This window comes from Grampus griseus (genome assembly GCF_964374135.1).
Source record: "Grampus griseus genome assembly, chromosome: 14".
In the NCBI taxonomy this organism is placed as follows: Eukaryota; Metazoa; Chordata; class Mammalia; order Artiodactyla; family Delphinidae; genus Grampus; species Grampus griseus.
Window position 1 is genome coordinate 21,781,252 of NC_139008.1, and position 15,089 is coordinate 21,796,340.

A 15,089-nucleotide genomic window follows, 5' to 3' on the forward strand; every position below is an offset into this window, starting at 1 on the left:
AAAATCCCAGCATCATCTGTAAAGATGTTTTAATCATTGTCTCATCAGTTTGATACAATTAGCTTCATTGTGGAGGGGTCTCCACACATTAAGAAGGAATATCAAGGACTGAAAACATTGAGAGGAGTGGTTTTTATCTATCTATAGCGTATGACCATCAACATGTAATGATCAATTAATAATAACAAAAACTATTATAGCTATTATTGGTAACATTTCTTGAGGGCTACTAGGCATGTGCTAGGCATGGATATATTGCAAATAACTTGTTCCTAATTGTAGTTAAAATGCTGAAGACTGTCATTCATTAGCTTTTGTATAAATTAGAGCATATTCAAATTATCCCTATAATAACATATTTTTTCACAGTCTTGTGTTCAAGGATAAGTGGGCGGTTAGATCTAGTGGTCCCAGTAGATGAATGTACGTTTCTCTGTGCCACCAGAAATTACCTGCAGCACATGAGGATAAACTTGCTGGTGTACTGTTAAGAGGAGCGATTACAAATTAATTTAGTGTTCTACTTCAACATAAGATTGAGGAGTTGCTGCTGTTGGTAGTGGTGATATTGGTTATTGTTTTGGTCTAAATCTGTATTTTACCCATGGTGTATCTGTTAAGAGTACAAGCTTTGGAATCAATTAAACTAGTTCAAATCCTGGCTCTAACATCTACACATCATGTTGCTTTGGATAAAGTTACTCAGCCTCCCTTTCTTCCATTATAAAATGTTGATAATAATAGTTCCTAACTCTTGGAATTTTCGTGAAGATTAAATGAGTTAATATTCAGTGATTAGAATGGGGCATGTCATATAGTAAAGGGCCTAGTACATGTCATATATTATTATCATTTCTACTGTTATTATTTCTAAAATATGGTATGTATATGAATATTATCCATCAAGAATTTTCTGGTAGAGAGAAGTTGGAAAACATTGTTCTAGTCTCCAAATAGGAACCATGTTTGTTTAGTATAGTGGGTCTTATAAGAAAGCTATTTTTAGATAATGATGATGGCTGTTTCTTTCCCTGTAGCATCTGTAATCAGTACAGCATCGTTGCAGACAAAGTCAGTGAGATTCCTGTCAACACTGAGGAGCTGGTATTCCTCATTGAATTCTTAAAGAAATCCAGCGATGTCACCGTGTTCAAACTCAGGAGGCAACTTAAAGATGCAGCTGAACGGTTAGAGTTCCTGATGGACTATGCAGACTTGCCCCGTAAGTCCAATGTCATGTGCGTACATGCAACTCTATGTGTATATTTATATTTTTAAGGATAAGGAGCCAGGGGAAGGAGAGTTAGCAATTCTACCACTAAATATCAGTATCAGGAGAGCTACTTGGCAAGTGTGTCCATATAGTAGAGGCACTAATTCCACACCGGAATTTGAATCAAAGAGAATCTTATTTTTAGACAAAAAGAAGAAATATCTAGGAACTTGACTGGTTCTTAGATGCCTGTCTTTGCATATTGTGCCTGGTGTTCCTGGGAAAGTCACTTTCAAATGCAGAGTCCTTTTATAAGTGGGTAGGTTGCATTCATCTATAATCTAAATACAATCTCCCACCTTTGAGGAGGCCAGGGCACTTTCCTTCATGCTCCTGCATATATTAAAAGGAAAGAAATGATCAGGGCCCCTTCAAGGCTTACTGAGCCAAGTTAGGACTCCGTAAGGACCTAACTTTGTAAGGACCAGGTTCTGAAGGAAAAACTAATATGCCCTCTACAAGCCAAGTTTCAGAGCCCTTTTCCACCTGGAAATACCTGTGAATTACCTGGTGTTCACAGTGTTTAGGGGAGATGGTTATGGAAGGTAGATATAGGGACTGGGAGTGGAAAGTGGTCCACCATAACCAGCCACCTGGACTCTCTCATTGTGGTCTCTGCCTCCTAAATTCCCAAGGGTACAGAGGGAACCCAGGGCATTTTAACTGACCAGAGCCATAAGATGGGTAGGGCATCTGGCATTGATATTATCACTGACCTTTAGCCAAAAGGGAGACTGAAACTCAGATGAGGTGAAATAGTTTAAAGAATAGTACTGAACTTCAACCTAGGTTTCTACTCAGACCTAGCCTGGGAAGATAATGAAGCACAGTGGTTAGAACATAGGCTTTGGAGTTGGTTAGACTTAGACCTGGGTTTGAAATCTGCTCTGCTGTCTCCTACTGGTGTGACCTTGACCACTTGGCTTAACTTTGTTTCCCATCTGTTAAAACGGGGATGATAATACCGTCTACCTTCTAGCCTGGCCTGTGGGAAGTGTTCAATAAATGCTGGCTATCATTCATCAATAATGGGCCCATTCATTAATTGCCACCCCCATACTCACTTCTGTTGACCTCTTGTTCTGCCGAATTAATTCCGTGCGAGTTGACCTATGCTGAGCATTGTCCTAGAACAGACTGTGTGTGTTTTGCAGAAGAGGATATCAAACTGAACAGTACTCTGTTCCTCTGGCCAGACCAGATTGAAGATATCTTTGAAAACAGCCGAAACCTTCTCCTTAGCAAGAGGGATCAGGCAGAGATGGACCTCATTAAAAGGTACAGGGAAAGTCTGGGGTTGTTTTAGACATGATACCCAGCTTCATAACATGCCACATGCTCCTGGTTCTGTCTAGAGCCACCCCACCCAGCAGTGCGTGGGTGAAGTCGCAAGACAATTGATGGAGAAGGAATTTCCTTTTGTTTCCCATTGAAGTATGTTCTCTTTAAGCCTGCTTCACTGTAGTGACGCCGGCCAATGCCTTCTCTCCCTGCCTTGAACAATTGGAATTTAGTGGTGCAGAGAGAAAAACACAAAAACAGTAACATGTAATAATAGCCTCACAATAATAATAGCAGAATTGTCAGCCTTACATTGGAGACTACAGATATGTGAGAGATCAAGATAGGATAATAAAGGCATGGTTGGAGGCTGAGAAATTGCCTGTTTTGCAGCTGGTCTCGTTCAGTGCTAATGTGCCTGTAATCATTTATTCATTGAGTATTTATCATGGATTTTTACTGTGTGCTGTGCTCTATTCTAGACACATAAGTGTGTTTGACTGCTAAATAAATACTTTAATGCAGTGACAAAGAAAATATTGCACACTGAAAACATCAGACAATATCAAGTGAAGTGGGCCAAGTACCACATACATGGTAAAGACACACCTGTGTGCATGTGCGCGTGCGCACACACAAACACACACATCCCAGCTTGTAGCACTTTGTTTAGGAACTGCAGATTCATACCAGTTAACCATCCCCATCACACATGAAACTCCCACTACCCAACTTTAGGTTCCATAATCCCTGCAAATACTCAGGAGAAAGGAAAAGGGTAGATAAAAGCAGGGATTTCTACACAGAACGGGAGTTTGGGCTGAAGGATAAACCCACTTAGTTGCTACCTTCAAAATATGACTTAGGTCTGTTGCCCAGAAGAAGAAGAAGAACAACAACAACAACAAAAGATGTGTGTGTGCGAGTATTTGTTTCTTCCTACAGCCTTCTTCCTCTACCTAAATGGCTACTGTCCCCAGAACCCAGAATTTAGCCCAATGAGTAGAACTGATTTCTTTTAACTAATAGATTTTTATTTTTAGAACAGTTTTAGGTTCACAAAAAAATTGAGCACAAAGTATAGGATCCCCCTATACCCCCTCACCCCTTACACACAGCCTCCCCCATGGAACTGAGTTCTGATGCCTCACCAAGAAGCAGAACCATTTTGTAAGTTAGATGAAAAGGAGCAAACTTCTTCATCTTTTTGAGCCTCAGTGTCCTCATCTGGAAAATGGGATAGTAGAACCAATCTCAGATCATCTCATTGTATGAGAGGTGTCATTGTATTGAAGGATGAAATGAAATGGTCTGAAGTGGCGCCTAGGTGGTGTCCAGCGCGTGACAGGCATTCAAGAGTGGTCAGCTTCCTTTGCACTTAAACGATGACTTCCTTGGGGAGAAAATGCTTCTTAACTTCCAAACCACTACCTTGTGAGTGTACTTCTAGAACATTACCGTAAGGCCATTTACAGTAACTGTTGAAGTTAAGAGGAGTGAGGGGTGTCTCCTGAAGAAATGGGAACAAGTGTCATTTATGATGAGAGGAGAGTGCCAAGCTTCTTCTTCTTGGAGGGCGACTCTAGCTTGACGCCATCAACTGGTCCCTGAGCTCTCAACCACAGAACTCAGCAGAGGAGCAGCTCTAGGGGCTACCTGCAGCCCTGGGCTCAGCCCTCTCTTTGGTGAAGTCTTAAACTTGCTGTCCATCATTTTTGCTTAGATCCTGAGAAAAACCTTTGAGGAGGGCTTAACAATATTCATTTATTCATTCATCTTCTGTGGAAACAATCCCATTCCCTCTCTAAGAGACTTGACCGTATTTTTCCAGCCCACGAGAATTTTTTGGCTTCAATGCTTACTTTTCCCCACTTGCTGTCCCCACTCCCTCTCCCAATTTCTTTTCCACCTTTCCTCTGTCCGCTCCCTGCCTGGTTGGCTGATACCTGCAGTCTGTAGCCTCTGGCTCCCGTGTCTGTTGGATCCAGACAGGGCCAGGCCAGTGGAGAGCACTCAGGAGGTTAGAGAGTGACTGCTGGGCTTCTTCCCCTCTCCCTCCCTGCTTGTTCCTGGGGCTCTGGCCAGTAGCTGCCTCCTTCCTGGATGACAATTCTTGCTCCTCCGTGGTTCCAGTTCTCATTGTCCCCTCATCCCTAGGGATCATAATGGCTTCCCTCTGAGGCTAGTCTCTGGGTGTTTCACTCTCCCCTCTTTGTTCCTTTAACCCTACCCACATCTCACCTCTGTAAGTGGTCCCTTAATTAAAGTCTCTTTCTTTGAACATCAGAGTGAATTCTATTTCCCGCCAGAATTCTGACCAATCCACCATTTAAAAATTCTTGCATTATTCTCCCATAGACTCCAGGTGGTCCCACGAATAGAACTCAATTTACTTAACTGAATTTCCTGAGTATCTACTATTTACTAATGACATACATTTATATATGTATATATTATGGACATGAAAGCACTTTACTTTTTATTTATTTATTTATTTATTTTTTGCGGTACGCGGGCCTCTCACTGCTGTGGCCTCTCCCGTTGCGGAGCACAGGCTCCGGACGCGCAGGCTCAGCGGCCATGGCTCACGGGCCCAGCTGCTCCGTGGCATGTGGGATCTTCCCAGACCGGGGCACGAACCCGTGTCCCCTGCATCGGCAGGCGGACTCTCAACCACTGCGCCACCAGGGAAGCCCTGAAAGCACTTTAGAAACTGTAATGTACTAAGCAATTATAAAAAATTTAAAATAGTACAAACTGTCAGTTATAAAATATATATATATATAAAATATATATAAAATATGTTACAGGGATGTAATGCACAGCACAAGGAATAGAGTCAATATTTTATAATAACTTTGTATGGTGTGTAGTCCATAAAAATATCAAATCACTGTGTTATACACCTGAGACCAATATATCAATAATATTGTTAGTCAACTATCCATCAATAAAATTTAAAAAAAGAAATTTAAAACAATAATAATCATAATATTTTACAATAATCACTGAGTTTGTTTACTGTTTCCCTCTGGGAAGAATTCAAGAGTGCTTTTATCAGAGATTTATCTTTGTGTGTGTGTCTGTGTTTGGAGCCTCAAGAAGAATCTTAACGATGTGAAAAGGCACCCAGCAGCACCTAATTGTGTAGATAACAGGAGAATCCGCTTTCCCCTCATTTTGTTCCACTCAGTGGTAGGTTCCACAGGCCTGGAAGTGACCTGGAATATACATGACGGACATCTCAGGAATGTGAGCTGCTCTTTGCCATAAGAGTGCATCTTCTGGGAAGAAAGAAAGGTGCCTTAGGGGGAGTACCCAGATTGTGTTCTGGGATCCAGATAGAGCACAGTGCCTTGCAAATAGCAGGTGCTTACTCTTTTGATGAATGAATGAATGAGTGAATGAATGAGACTTTTTTCCAGTAAGGATATTCTCTAAAATTAATACCTACCAGAGTCTAAAATCAGAGATTATTACAAAACAAAACAAAACAAAAATCTGAGAAGAAGCAGGCTGTCTCTCATAGCACTTATGTTCTCTATCTTTGAATCCTTAAGACTTTGGTGAAAAACAATCAGGGGAAGGAAAGGGTGGCAGTGGCCACCTTGCCCAGTTTCCTCTTGGGCTCCTGTCTCCATTCCTCTTCTCTGAGGATACGGAGAACAAAAGGGGCATGGGAGATGGAAGATAAAACAGATAAATATGGAAGCTCTACGAAGGAAAAGAACAGGGTGACAGAGCACAGTGATTGCATTCAATGGGCAAGTCAGGGAAAGGCTCATGTAAATAAGACTTGAAGGATGAGAAGGATCCCATCAAGGGAAGATGTGGGGAGGGAGAGAGTAGAAGGGGGTCCTGTCCAGGCATTGAGCATAGCGTGAGCAGTGGCTCCACCATGGGAATACCTTTGCCTAAGAAGGAGAGTAGCTATAAAAGGAGGCTGAAGAGTTAGAGGAGCATGTCCTTGAAGTCGCGGTAATGAGTTTGGGTTCCTTATTAAGTATGGTAGAAAGTCACTGATGGTTTTTAATCTGGGGACCAAAATGATCTAATTAATTTTTTCTTTTTATGGTTTGTTTACTTGAATCAGAATTGAAAAATGTCTACAGCATTGCAATTGGTTGACATGTCTCTTAGATTTCTTTTTATCTGTAGGTCCCCCCTCCATCTCCTTTGGTTTTTTCCTTGTAATTTATTTATTGAAGAAACCAAGTCTTTTGTCCCCAGATCTAGACTTTCCTGATTGTACCTCTGGGGTGTCATTTAATATGTTCCTCTGTCCTCTGTATTTCCTATAAAATTTTAATAACTGATTTAAATCCTGTTACTAATCTTTGTCCCTGATCTCCTGTGCTAATAGGTAGCAAAGAAAATTTAAGTTTGTCCGTGGGCAAGAGTACTGCATGCAAATATGAGGAAAAAGAAAACGGAGTCAGCCATATTAATATCAGATAGAGTCAAAGTCAAGGCAAAAACATTAGTGATTCAAACACGGTTACTTAGGTGGGTGGAATAACGTTAAAGCAGTCATCAACCCTTTTATATCAAATAATCACTCAATTAAAAATAAATGAAGTGAAACTTGAATAAGGAGATAATGGAAGTAAATAATTAAGAACCTTAATTTGTTGGATATGTATCAAACCTTCTACTCTACAATGGAAAAAACTGTTCTTAAATGTCCTTAGGGGACTTCCCTGGTGGCGCAGTGGTTAAGAATCTGCCTGCCAATGCAGGAACACGGGTTCCACCCCTGATCCGGGGATATCCCACGTGCTGTGGAACAGCTAAGCCCGTGTACCACAGCTACTGAGCCTGCGCTCTAGAGCCCGCAAGCTGCAACTACTGAGCCCACATGCCTAGAACCCGTGCTTTGCAACAAGAGAAGCCACTGCAATGAGAAGCCTGCGCACTGCGATGAAGAGTAGCCCCTGCTTGCCGCAGCTAGAGAAAGCCCGCATGCGGCAACGAAGACCCAACACAGCCAAAAATAAACAAATAAATAAATTCATTTTTAAAAATGTCCTTAGAACATTTACAAAAATTGACCATATTTTAGGAACCCCTCCCCAAGAAAAAATATTTAAAGAAGCAGAAACGATATTGGCCATACTCTGTTATAATAGTGTGTATTAGTTATCTATTTCTGAATCATTCTGAAAAATAGCAACTTAAAACAAACATTCATTATCTCACAGCTTCTGTGGGTCAGAAATCTAGGTGCAGCTTAGAGTATACCTCTGGCTCAAGGTCTCTTACGAAGTTGCAGTCAGAATGTCAGCCAAGGCTGCAGTCTCATCTTAGGGCTCAACTGGGTGAGGATCTATATCCAGGCTCACTCACAGGATTGTTAGTAGGATTCAGCTCCTCATAAGCTGCTGGCCAGAAACTTCCCTCTATTCCTTGCTATATGGACCTCTCCATAGAGTAGCTCGTAACATGGCAGCTGGCTTCCTTCAGAGAGAGAGAAAGAGAGAGAGAGAGGGAGAGAGACAGAGAGAGAGAAAGTCACAGTCTTTTTGTAACCTAATCTTGAGAGTAACATCCCATAACTTTTGCCATATTCTTTGTTAGAAGTGAGTTACTAGGTCTAGCCCAGCTCAAAAGGAGACAGTTACAGAAGGATATAAAGTACCAGGAGGTGTGGCTCTTTGGGGACCTTACCAGAGGCTGCTTACCACACAGTGTAATTAGAAATAAAACCCAAATCAAACCATTGAAAATTAACTCTCTTAAATTACTTTTAAGAAAAAAAGAACATCAAAACTGCCATAACAGGATTAAGTGTTCTTAAGATAATAGCCAAATTTATGGTATGTTACTATAGCTGTTCTGAATGGCAAATCCCCTTATTCATTCAATGAGTATTGATTGTTTTATGCCAGACACTCTTCTAAGTGCTGGAGATACAAAAAGGCATTAAGGAGATTAAAACTGCATTGATAGAGTTTAAATTCTAGTGAATGAGACTAAACATTTTTATAGTGATCATTATGTACCAGGCTTAATTCTGAGCATTTTGTATATGTTAGCTTATTAAATACTAAAGAAGGTACTTTATCCATCCCTGTTTTCTTTAGCTGAGGCGTACAGAGGTTAAAGGACTTGACCAAGGTCATGTAGCTACTGTGTTGCAATGTAGGGACTTGAACCTAACCTGTCCAGCTCTAGAACCTGTCCACTTAACACTGTGTTAATCTACCTCGTTAGGAAAAGGGAGAAGTAAATTTGAGAACTGCTTTGTTGATAATATGGATGAAGTAGATAAATCTCTGGAAAAGTCTTCCCTGATCACTCTGGCTAAAGTAGCCCTTCACTTGCATCCACTAGGCACTCTGCCCTGTTCTATTTTCTTCAGAACATTTATCACTATCAGAAATATTTCATTTTTATCTATGTATAGATTTATCCATCCATCCATCTGTCCTTCCATTCATCCATTCATTCATCCATCCATATATGTTTACTGTCTGGGTTTCCCCAAACTAAAGTACAAGCTCCATGAGGGTAGGGAGCTTCATAGTGTACTTCACAAATATATTGCTGATGCCTAGAGCAGTTCTTGATATTAGGCACTTAATAATAAATACCTAATGGATAAATGAATAATATGTATATACATAAATTTTATACATGTATATATTATATAGCATATGTGTTATATATTTTTGATATATATTTACCTATATGAGAAACATCTGGAAATATTTAACCACCATAGGTTCAAAGCAGCTGTCTCTGGGAGGTGGGATTACAAATTATATATAATAACATATATTTATAAGTTTTACATATATTGTATCAGAAGATCAGATTCTCCCCAGGCTTGAATTGGGTGAGCAATGCTGATAAATGGAAAGTCCAAGTGTGACTGGGCTGTCTTTACTTTCAGATGCTCAGAATTTGAGGCAAAACTTGAGGGCTACAACAAGGAACTGGAAGGTTTTAGGAAACGTGAAGTGATGACTACAGAAGAAATGAAGAGCAATGTTGAAAAGCTTAATGAGCTTTCAAAGAACCTAGATCAAGCACTGGTGGAATTTGAGGTTTGGGGTCTTGGGATGGGAACTTATGACTGTACTGCTCTGTTGGTTCTGGCCCTTGGTTTTGTGTTTTCCTAACATCACCTGTCAGGTGGATAGTATTAGTTGATTGACCAGTTCTTTCATTGGTGCTTTCGACTACCTTTTTCCACACCCCTACATTATACCAGCTTTTTTGTTAGTCACTGAGTACACAAAGAATTATTATAATGGAATAATTGCTCACGTTTATTGAGCATGTATTATGTGCACAATGTGCAAAGGACTTCATATGTGATATATCACTTAATAATATCCATAATAAACCTTTGTGGTAGGTACTGTATCTTCATTTATCCCTATTTAAAATGGGAGAACTAAGTCTTGGAGAAGCTAAGTAACTTGCCCTGAAGTTCACTAGTAAGTTCTTTAATCATTAAAGTTCTTACCTTTGAGGCAATTCAGCACAAGAAGGCAACATTGTGTTAACAGTTTCATATGTACTTTAACTAAAGTACATATGAAAATTGGGAAAATGGGGATATGGATATGATACAGTTGGAGCCAAAGTGATGGAGCAAGTGGCAAATTATCATAAAGTTTCCCCCAGCTAGATCTCAGCTGCCATGGCCCTCAGAGGTAGCACAGGGACATTCTTGCTTGAGTTCATGCCTTATTTCCCTGTCTTACTCTCCAGATGAACATGCATCTTCCTCAACTTGGTTTTCAAAGCACTGGGGAACTTGCCATGGTGGCTTCTAGGGTCCAGGAGAACCACCCACCCAATAAACAGCATCCCCTTTTGCCCTGCAGTTGATCAATAAGGAGGAGGAGCTGTTGGAAAAGGAGAAGAGTACCTTCCCTCTTCTACAAAGCGTGATGACCAACAAAGTGCCTTACGAGCAGCTGTGGACGACAGCCTACGAGTTTAGCATCAAGTCGGAGGAATGGATGAATGGTATACCGCATTCTCACTCTGCTGGGTCAGGATGGCGATGGGGTAGCAGATTCAACCCAGCCAGTTCTGAAATAAGATTGGGACCTCAGATTCTGGCTGGACTTTTTATCATATTCTCATTGTCTGGATTAAGGCAACAATAGTTAAATTTTTCTGATGTGATAATGATGGAAGGTGGGGATCAAAGCCCCAGATCTATTGCCAGGGTGAAATAGAATAGGCAGCCACCCACAGCCATGGGTTGGGTAGTGACTCAGAGAGGCAGGTGGTGGGAGAATAAGATGGCAGTTCCCCTATTACGCTGACGCAAGAAAGGCCAGAGTGCCATAGATGTCTGTAAACTACCTCTTTTACTATAGGTCCTGGACACTAGAGAGAGATTGAGGCGGTAGAGTCAACAGGACTTAATGATTGATCTGATATGGGGCAGGGAGCAGTGAGGGAGAGGAAAGCACCTAGGGTGAATTCCAGATTATTAGCTCAGGCAGTCTGGTGGATAAGGCCATCACTGAATAAGAGAAATGACAGATTTGTTGGGAAAAAAACATCAGCTTCAATACACTGAGTTAGGTGTCTGCAAACATCCAAATGGGAAGATTAATCAGCGGTTCAGTATATCAGTCTGGATTGAAGTTATAGTGGGGGTGGGATTTATATTGGGGAATAATTGATATGTAAGAGTACAATTAAAAACCATCAATGACATCACCTGGGTAGAGTATTTAGGAGCAGAGGACAAAATCTGAGACCGCCAGGGTTGAGCCTTTAGCTTATTTCCAGTGCTTCAATATTTTTTAAAATTAATTAATTTATTTATTTTTGGCTGCATTGGGTCTTCGTTGTTCCGCATGGGCTTTTCTCTAGTTGCGGCAAGCAGGGGCTACTCTTTGTCACAGTGCATGGGCTTCTCATTGCGGTGGCTTCTCTTGTTGCGGAGCACAGGCTCTCGGTACGCGGGCTTCAGTAGTTGTGGCACACAGGCTCAGTAGTTGTGGCTCGCGGGCTCTAGAGTGCAGGCTCAGCAGTTGTGGTGCTCAGGCTTAGTTGTTCCACAGCATGTGGAATCTCCCCAGATCAGGGCTCGAACCCATGTCCCCTGCATTTGCAGGTGGATTCTTAACCACTGCGCCACCAGAAAATTCCAGTGCTTTGATATTATAAGAACAACTGTGATGAACATCTTTGTTGCCAATTTTCAGTATACAATAATGATCATTTTCTTAGGATAAATTACCAAAAGTGAAACGGCTAGATCAAAGGGATGTAATAAAAATTATTAGGATTTTAGAAAATGCTTTTGTTATTGGTATTGCCTTCCAGAAAAGTTACATGTTTTAATTTATTATTCTTCTAGCAGTATTTGAGGGCCCATTCCTCATACCCTCAACAAACTTGGGAAGTAATAGCTTTAAGAACTTTTTTTGCTCATTTGATGTTTAAAGTGGTATTTTCTTTTTCACAACTTTTAAGTATGCTTTTTCATTATTAAAAAGCATTCTTGGGACTTCCCTGGCAGCCCAGTGGTTAAGAGTCTGCACTTCCACTGCAGGGAGTGGGGCACGGGTTCCATCCCTGGCTGGGAAACTAAGATCCTGCATGCCGTGCCGCCAAAAAAACCAAAAAAAAATTGGTCAGTTGAATTCCTTACTTTATAAAAGGTTGTTCATTTGCCCTCCCACTTTTTCTCTATTACTAAACCACCTTATTTAAATAATTTTCCGTTTTGAATAATTTTTATTTATTTATTTTTTATTATTATTTTATTTTATTTATTTATATTTTTTTGCAGTACGCGGGCCTCTCACTATCGCGGCCTCTCCCGTTGCGGAGCACAGGCTCCGGACGCGCAGGCCCAGCGGCCATGGCTCGCAGGCCAGCCGCTCCGCGGCATGTGGGATCTTCCTGGACCGGGGCACGAACCCGTGTCCCCTGCATCGGCAGGCGGACTCTCAACCACTGCGCCACCAGGGAAGCCCTTGAATAATATTTTTATTGATGCTTTTTAGTTTTTGAAGTACTCGATCATATCTATACATTTAAGATATTTTACCTTATCACTTTCACACCCCTTTTAAAATTCACTTTTCTGTGTTGACTAGCACCTCCAAATTAAACAGTAGTAATAATGGCACCTTTGTCTTATTCCTGATTTTAATGGGAATTCTTCCAGAGTGTCACCTTTATTTATTTATTTATTTTGGATTTTTTTGATGTAGACCATTTTTAAAGTCTCTATTGAATTTGTTACAATATTGCTTCTGTTTTATGTTTTGGTTTTTTGGCCCCGAGGGATGTGGGATCTTATCTCCCCTACCAGGGATCAAATCCTCACCCCCTGCATTGGAAGGCAAAGTCTTAACCACTGGACTGCCAGGGAAGTCCCCAGAGTGTCACCTTTAAGCGTGATGCTTTTTGTTGGTTCAGGCACAAAATAGTTCTGGTGTTAAGGAAGTATTTATAATTTAGCAAGTTTTTTTGTTGGAAAGAGACAATGTATTTTAAATTTTTTATATTTTATTTTTTAAATTCATATACGGTAAAAATGATATTTTTGACATACAGTTCTATGAATTTTAACATATATATTGATTCACCACAATCAGAAAATGGAACAGTTCCATGACTTCAATAAACTTCCTTGTAGTACCCCTTCATAATCACACTCTCCCTACACCTGGCAACTATTGATCTCTTCATTGTTACTATAGTTTTGTCTTTTTGAGACTGTCATATAACTGCAATCTCTTTTTCAAGTTTTATTATGACTGTTACAGTGCCTTTGTCTTTATATCTTTTACATAAAATTTGTGAATCAGCTTATTTATATATACAAGAAACCTGCTGGAATTTTGATTGGAAATGTGTTAAATCAATTTGGAAAGAACTGACATCTTTAATTGAATCATCCAATCCATGGACGTTGTATATCTAATTATTTTGCTCTTCTTTGACTTCTTTTTGTCAATGTTTTGTAGGTTTTAGCGTACAGATCCTATATGTGTTTTGTTAAATTTATATGTATTTCTTTTTATAGAGCTATATGTTTTTAAATTTCAGTTTCTAATTGGTCATTGCTAGTGTATACTAAAACAGTTAGGGTTGGGGGAGGGGGTTTGCCCATTTTTAAATTAAGTTTGTTTTCTTACTGTTGAGTTTTAAGAGTTCTTTATATATTTTGGACAGCAATCCTTTATCAGATATGTCTTTTGCAATTTTTTCTACTAGTCTTTGGCCTGTCTTTTCAGTCTTTTGACAGTGTCTTTCACAAAGCAGAAGTTTTTAATTTTAATAAAGTCTAGTTTGTCATTTCTTTCCTAGGTTTAGCATTGTATCTAAAAATTTATCACCAAACCCAAGGTCATCTAGATTTTTCTGCTATGTTACCTTCTAGAAGTTTTATAGTTTTGCATTTTACATTTAAGTCCATGATCCATTTTGATTAATTTTTGATTAACTTTTGTCAAGGATGTACAGTCTCCATCTACATTCTTTTTTTTTTTTTTGGCTGCATTGGGTCTTCGTTGCTGCATGCGGGCTTTCTCTAGTTGTGGCGAGTGGGGGCTACTCTTCATTGCAGTGTGCGGGCTTCTCATTGCAGTGGCTTCTCTTGTTGTGGAGCACAGGCTCTAGGCATGTGGGCTTCAGTAATTGTGGTGTGCAGGCTCAGTAGTTGCAGCATGCGGGCCCTAGAGCACAGGCTCAGTAGTTGTGGCACACGGGCTTTGTTGCTCCATGGCATGTGGGATCCTCCCGGACCAGGGATCGAACCCGTGTCCCCTGCATTGGCAGGCAGATTCTCAACCACTGCGACACCAGGGAAGTCCCTCTACATTCATTTTTTTGCATGTGGATATCCAGTTGTTCTAAAACTATTTGTTGGAAAGTTTCATTTCTCCATTGTATTGCCTTTGCTCCTTTGTGAAAGATCAGTCGACTATTGTGGATCTTATTTCTGGGCTCTCTCTTCTGTTCCATTGACCTATATGTCTATTCTTTTGTCAATACCACATTTGATTATTGTAGCTATGTGGTAAGTCTTGAAGCTGGATAGTGTCAGTCCCCCAACTTTATTTTTCTCCTTTAATATTATATTGGCTATTCTGGGTCTTTTATGTCTCCACATAAACTTTAGAAACAGTTTGTCAGTATCTAAAAAAAAACTTGTTGGGATTTTGGTTGGGATTGTGTTGAATCTATAGATCAAGTTGGAAAGAACTGACATCTTGACAATATTGAATCTTCTTATCCATGAATATTAAATTTTTCTCCATTTATTTTCTTCTTTGATTTCTTTCATTAGAGTTTTGTAGTTTTCCTTATATAGACATTGTACATATTTTGTCAGATTTACACCTAAGTATTTCAATTTTGGGGGTGCTAATGTAAATGGATATGTTTTTAATTTCAAATCCACTGTTCATTAATAATATATAGGAAAGCAATTAACTTTTGTGTATTAACCATGTATACTGCAACCTTGCTATAACTGTGAATTAGTTTCAGGAGGTTTCTTTTTGCTGTTGGTTCTTTCATATTTTCTATGTAAGTGATT

At 40.0% G+C, this 15,089-nt stretch overlaps 1 protein-coding gene across 4 annotated transcripts in view; it reads left to right on the forward strand.

Annotated features, from left to right (window-relative positions):
* Positions 1–15,089, forward strand: part of DNAH3 (dynein axonemal heavy chain 3) — a 194,028-nt gene that overhangs the window by 49,451 nt on the left and 129,488 nt on the right. For all 4 annotated transcript variants that reach the window (XM_082670865.1, XM_082670866.1, XM_082670867.1 and 1 more), the window contains 4 exons: positions 1,038–1,222; positions 2,428–2,551; positions 9,450–9,603; positions 10,393–10,537. In XM_082670865.1, the coding sequence (XP_082526991.1) occupies positions 1,038–1,222; positions 2,428–2,551; positions 9,450–9,603; positions 10,393–10,537 (608 nt within the window). The remainder of the gene's footprint in view (positions 1–1,037; positions 1,223–2,427; positions 2,552–9,449; positions 9,604–10,392; positions 10,538–15,089) is intronic.